We start from the raw sequence: 6000 nt of genomic DNA, 5'->3' as shown, positions 1-6000 counted from the left end.
TTTGTAAATGGTATGCTTGTCAAAAACAAAGCCGTTCCTTGTGTCTTAAAACGTCAGAGTAATGTAATCCCTCCTGCTCATGCATGGTGCACTGGGAATTACACCGGGACAGAGAATGAAATCCGCCCAATTGGCGAAAATCGTCAAAAGTTTGACAAGGGTGAAAATAATATTTGGGCCATACATTTGCTAACAGTGACGAGGAGTTTATAAATTGCCTACAGTCACATTATTTTTAGAGATGAATAAGTCTTGTGTTCTGGTCATGTAGTGGCCGTATGTATGAGAAGGATAGTCACAAATTAATGTTAGGTTCAGCATGAATAAAAATCACCCCGGACAAACATACAGACATTTAAAGATGTTTATTCTTCAGTATAATATAGTTTTGCCCATCAGGGTAAGTGTCACATAATAAAAGCTTTTCCAAAAATAACATCACATTTGCCTTTTTATTAAAACGAAACGAAGACTCACATTTCATACAGGACTGTGGAAAAGAAATGTTAGTATCTAACAAAAAGCAGTTGCTGAAAAAGTCACTTTGGTATATTGTCAGCCAAGAAAGTAAAAATGTCACTTTCTTTGTGGCTGATTTTGCACTCCGAACAGGAAGGCTGAAGCATCTGAAAAGACAGGCAGGGAATCATCCTTCTTCAGAAGATCTCAGGAGAGGGGCTGAGCACACACCATTCTCAAATAAGCACCACATAAACGGGGGGAGTTGGCCCCCCCAATAATCAAAACCGGCTAATAGAACCCCCCCCCCCATTAATCACATCTCCCTCTATACATGCTGGACACCTCACCCCCCCAATGTCCAAACCAAAGCTGTACCCTTGGATCACATCTGCAGTTAGGGAAGTAAGACATGGTGCAAACTCACATTTAACAGCGAAGAACATCTTATAGTTTCCATTAATGAAGCTCATTCGGAGCGTTTTCATTAACGACGACCGCACGAAGGATCCAAAGCCACAGTTTAGTAATGATAATATCAATACTGGATTAGATCAAGGGAAGAGCAGAGAAGTGAAAGCAAAATTCAATGAATGTTCTTTGTCTTTCGAATTCTGTCCTAAACTTTGGTCTGTACTGGTTTGGTCGACTACTGGAAAAGTGCTCAGAGTCTCCGCCCATGGAGGTCCGTCGCAATCCGTCAGGCCAGTCACTGGAAAATGGTTGAGGGTCGGTCCAGGATGAACCGTGAGTAGTAAGGAAAAAGAGAAAGAACAATAAAAGCCATTCGGAAACGTGAGCGCCGACCGGTCGCTGGGTCAGCGTACACCACCTCCAGCTTTTTATACCAAGAAACAAGAAAACCTTCTTTATGTCTCTCCGGAGAGCTGAATCCCAGTTTTGGCAAAGAGGGTCCCTCCTTCCACTCTGGATAGTTAAGGCACTTGGTAGCTGTCTGTATTCCTGTTTCTCTTGTCCTCCTGTCTTCCTTTTCATGTCTGTCATCCACGCTTCAGAGCCCATGAACTCCTCCCCATGAACTCCTCCCCATGAACTCCTCCCCATGAACTCCTCATTGTCTAACCTGCTTACTACATTTTTATTGTCCAGTCAGCACCTCCTGAGGCCCAACATATAAACACAAACACACAGGCACAAACACAGGAAGAGAAGGTCCCCCTGCCCTCTCCTCTCTCTTGTTTACATGCCGGGTTCCTGAGAACTGATGGAAGTGGAGGACGCTGAGGCGCTGCGGTCCAGCGAGTTGCTCTGCCCCCCCGGGATGATACGCCACTGCAGGACACACGTATCCTTCCCCCCGAGGGAGATCAGGTGACTGTCATTATGTGTGAAACAGACGTTGGTCACATGACTTCCGTGGCCCTCGTACTTGTGACTGGGAGCCTGGGAATGAGACAGAAGGAGAGAGAGGTAACGTCTCTGTGACTGCTGGTCAGTGTGAACCAAAACCGGGATCGTCTCTGTGACTGTGCTGGTCAGTGTGAACCAGAACCGGGATCGTCTCTGTGACTGTGCTGGTCAGTGTGAACCAGAACCGGGATCGTCTCTGTGACTGTGCTGGTCAGTGTGAACCAGAACCGGGATCGTCTCTGTGACTGTGCTGGTCAGTGTGAACCAGAACCGGGATCGTCTCTGTGACTGTGCTGGTCAGTGTGAACCAGAACCGGGATCGTCTCTGTGACTGTGCTGGTCAGTGTGAACCAGAACCGGGATCGTCTCTGTGACTGTGCTGGTTAACGTTTCAAACTACTGTAAAACTGAAATGCTCCTGTGCTCGGATATATAGTTCAGTTCATCTTGTGTTTGACTGGTTTGTTTCCTTGATTGAGAGACTCATCCGGCTGTTTTACATTAACATTAGTGACACGTGCATGATTACAGGAGACTGACCAATCAGCACACAGCAAGAACTCGGTGCTTAAGTGAAATTCAGGTCCTTTTAACTGAAATGTTAGTTACAAACTCTGTCCTTTATCATAATGCCCTCCTGACATGGAATATCCGGTCACCCTACCTTAATACATAAAGTGTTTCTGCTAATGGTATATTTAATAAAATGACGTAAAATTAGATTTAATTCAGGCCAAGAATAGGCACTGCTATTGTACCCTAGAAAAAGGTAGTAAGCCTTAGTGATGCCGCTGCTGAAAATGCACCTGATCGGGTTCCTTGTGAAGGTACGCGATGGTACCGGCCGGCACTGACCTTGGGTTTGGGGCAGGGGTACTGGAAGAGATGGACCTTGCAGAAGTCGTCAGCCACGGCCACCATCCTCTCGCTGTGTGAGCGGCAGAGGGCATTGATGTCCGTGCCGTCCGAGCCCTCGAGCCACACGCCTGGGAGGGAAGACGTGACCTTTAACCTTTCACACCGTGTCAGACACGACCCAGATCCATACAGGGAAACTGGCCAGGTGTCATACACCTTTCTATGAATTTCTGTGAATCAGACTTCATCTACAGTAAAAGCTCTCGTATCTGGCAATAACAAAGAAAAGCATTGAGCAATACATGTCAGTTCCTGCTCGCGCCTGCAGATCAGCATGCCGATGCAATCCAGTTCAGTGTTTTTCAGGAGGAACATAAAATCATCTGGAAAACTGGACTAGCCGGCAGTGCCTCAGTCCCGAGCATACGAGAGCTTTCACTGTACTTATTACATGGTGTGATATTCATGGCAAACCCATCTGCAAGCCCCGGTAGTGAGCCATGCTCTCCGTGACATTTAGCACAAAGACACAAAGGGCAGATGTGGAGCAGGCGCAGGACGCCACGGCGCCCTCTGCTGACCCATGACGTGGAAGCCCAGCACGCAGGTGTAGGACGCCCACTCGCGGTCTTTGCTCTCGAAGCGGTTCCTCAGCAGCTTGCAGCCGCCAGCCACATCCCCTGGGCCACAAACACAGAGGTCAGTAGGACCCTGGGCTGCACTCACCCACCCCTGTGTCTAATTCACATCTTTCCTATCATGGCTGTCATGCAAAAGTCTGCATTACCCTCTTTGTGGGGACGTCTGAGAAATAATTACTTATAACAGCAGGACAACAAAACCCAACGCTAGATAAACTGATTAAGAAAAACAATCTGTGCTTCTTCTTAAAAATAAATGGTCTTAGCAGGTCGTGTCCTGTTGTCGTGACAATGCTTGTTCTTCACGGCTGCGCAGACTCACAATAGAGTATCTCATAGTCGCCCGAGTTGGACATGATGTATTTTCCGTCTTTGGACCAGTCGAGGTGAGTGATGAAGCTGGAGTGACCCTGGAAACGCAAGCAGGCAGCAAGATGTGGCAGCGAACCCATATCATACCGGTTTCCTGAAAGGCAACGGCACCCATGTCCCGGAACGCTGAGCTCACCGTGCATTTTCCGAAGCGAGTGTAGCGCCGGCCGCCGTCCGTGACACTGTAGATGTAGATGAAGTTGTCGTGGGAACCCACAGCCAGGAAGCTTCCGTCTGAAATGGGGAGCACGACGGTGTCACTCACTCCTTAATCCACTCCTGAATTATTATGATCTCGCACTCATCCTGTCTCAGGTTTTGTTCGTCAGAAACACAGAAACTCTGCATCTGTGCTGTGAAATGCTTCTCCCACCTGCGTCCAGCATTGTGCTCAGAGGGACATACATAAAAGATGAGGTATTACTACGGAGGGAAAGAAGGACGGCAAGATAACAGTATAAAAGCGGCGAGCGTGTCAGCAGCTGCAGAAGGATGTGCTACGAGACAGCGGCGTGTTGTGAACTTGACAGGAGCCCCCCCCGCCCGCTCACCTGGCGAGTACCTCATGACGGAGAGCTGCTCGTTGCCGTCGGTGTACTCCCATACCGGTTCCCTGGTCTGCAGGTCCAGGACCACCCACCTGTCATGGGGCAGCAACCTCCCCCTTAGCCCTGACATTCAGCTTTCTGGCTCCTTTAGACATGCTTATACACAGGCCAGCCAGCGATTATCTACCGGCTTCGAAATTCGCGTTTATCAGGAAGGTTGCGGGAGAGGAAGACACAACATCTCATCATAGTCCATCCATCCATCCATTTTCCAAACCGCTTATCCTACTGGGTCGCGGAGGGTCCGGAGCCTATCCCGGAAGCAATAGGCACGAGGCAGGGAACAACCCAGGATAGGGGGCCAACCCATCACAGGGCACACCATGCACTCACACATGCACACCTACGGGCAGTTTAGCAAGTCCAATTAGCCTCAGCATGTTTTTGGACTGTGGGGGGAAACCGGAGTACCCGGAGGAAACCCCACGACGACATGGGGAGAACATGCAAACTCCACACACATGTGACCCAGGCAGAGACTCGAACCCGGATCCCAGAGGTGTGAGAAAACAGTGCTAACCACTGCACCACCATGCCGCCCCCATCTCATCGTAGTTTAACAGGGAATTAAAGATGCGTGAAGCTGATTCACGCCAGTTACAGATGCAGGAAGAACACGCTGTGGGCCATTTAAATGTCGAAGGACATGCATGAATGCACCACTGCACGCAGAGCGAGACCCACTGCACGCAGAGTGGGGCACATAGGGAGTGACCAACCTGCCCGTGTTGAGGCCCACTGAGACCACGCCTCCAGTGGGGCAGAAATCAGCACACAGGCCCAACTCCTGTAAAAACACAAGGGCGACGGGTTAGGGGGTAAGGCGGGGCAGGGGGTACATGCAGAGCGACAGAGGGCACTCGGGGGACCTGACCTCCAGCGTGGTACACCAGTCCAGCGTATGCTCCTCCCCATTCCAAAGACACACCTGCCGGTCGTGTCCGCAGGTCAGGAACTGGTTGCTGGATGGGTGGGTGGCCAGTCCCCAAAGCTCGTCCACGTGACCCTGCCAGCCAAAGACGTGCTCAGTCAGAGGGCATCACTGAACACCGAGAAAAATCCCCGCTTCCCGTTGCCGGACAGCGCGATGAGCTCATGAGTACAGAAAGGCGTTAATGTGCAGTTACACGTCATAGCTGTGCAGCAGAATCTATAACTGATATATTTATTGTTGAATGAGTGATAAACTCATCATTTGTCGAGCAGAAGAGTCGCGACATAGATCAGTGCAATGACATTACATTGTTTGTATTCTGGAAAACGAGAGGTCAATCAACGTGGCCGATATAATAACTCATTATAAACTCAGGCCTCATCCTCCACTGTGGAAAAGGGCCGAATGTCCAATGACGTCTTCGCCGTTACTCTGGTAGTTATATGTCTTTGGCTCTAGTGCTGACTTCTATTTAAAAAAAGCTGATACATTGTAACTTTTTTGATAAGCTTTAAATATCGCCCAAAATTGACACATCGGAACAATACCGTGGTTTTGCCAAATATCGGTTGATACCCCAAAGGTTAACTTACACAGCATGCATCTCTAATATAGCCATCGACACACAGCATGGGAAGAAGTCACAAACTCCACAAATAAGGGGGGAGGGGGGATTCGCTCCCCCATGGCAGGAAATGGGAGGAACAGTACTGCTCAGTAAGCCACAAAGCCGTCTACTCGAGCCACGTGAAACACC

The 6000-nt window shown here is 49.2% G+C and overlaps 1 protein-coding gene across 4 annotated transcripts in view; it reads right to left on the bottom strand.

Moving 5' to 3' along the window:
* Nucleotides 1-350: 350 nt before the first annotated feature.
* LOC125719896 (echinoderm microtubule-associated protein-like 3) overlaps nt 351-6000 on the bottom strand; it is a 29820-nt gene continuing 24170 nt past the window's right edge. For all 4 annotated transcript variants that reach the window (XM_048994737.1, XM_048994738.1, XM_048994740.1 and 1 more), the window contains 8 exons: nt 5184-5315; nt 5029-5096; nt 4253-4341; nt 3838-3935; nt 3652-3739; nt 3270-3368; nt 2686-2816; nt 351-1863 (listed from right to left, as the gene is read on the bottom strand). In XM_048994737.1, the coding sequence (XP_048850694.1) occupies nt 1660-1863; nt 2686-2816; nt 3270-3368; nt 3652-3739; nt 3838-3935; nt 4253-4341; nt 5029-5096; nt 5184-5315 (909 nt within the window). In that variant the 3' untranslated portion in view covers nt 351-1659. The remainder of the gene's footprint in view (nt 1864-2685; nt 2817-3269; nt 3369-3651; nt 3740-3837; nt 3936-4252; nt 4342-5028; nt 5097-5183; nt 5316-6000) is intronic.

The sequence above is a fragment of the Brienomyrus brachyistius genome, chromosome 24, assembly GCF_023856365.1.
Source record: "Brienomyrus brachyistius isolate T26 chromosome 24, BBRACH_0.4, whole genome shotgun sequence".
NCBI classification, from domain to species: domain Eukaryota; kingdom Metazoa; phylum Chordata; class Actinopteri; order Osteoglossiformes; family Mormyridae; genus Brienomyrus; species Brienomyrus brachyistius.
The sequence above is the reverse complement of the archived record's forward strand: the minus strand, read 5'-3'. Positions and strand labels throughout refer to the sequence as shown.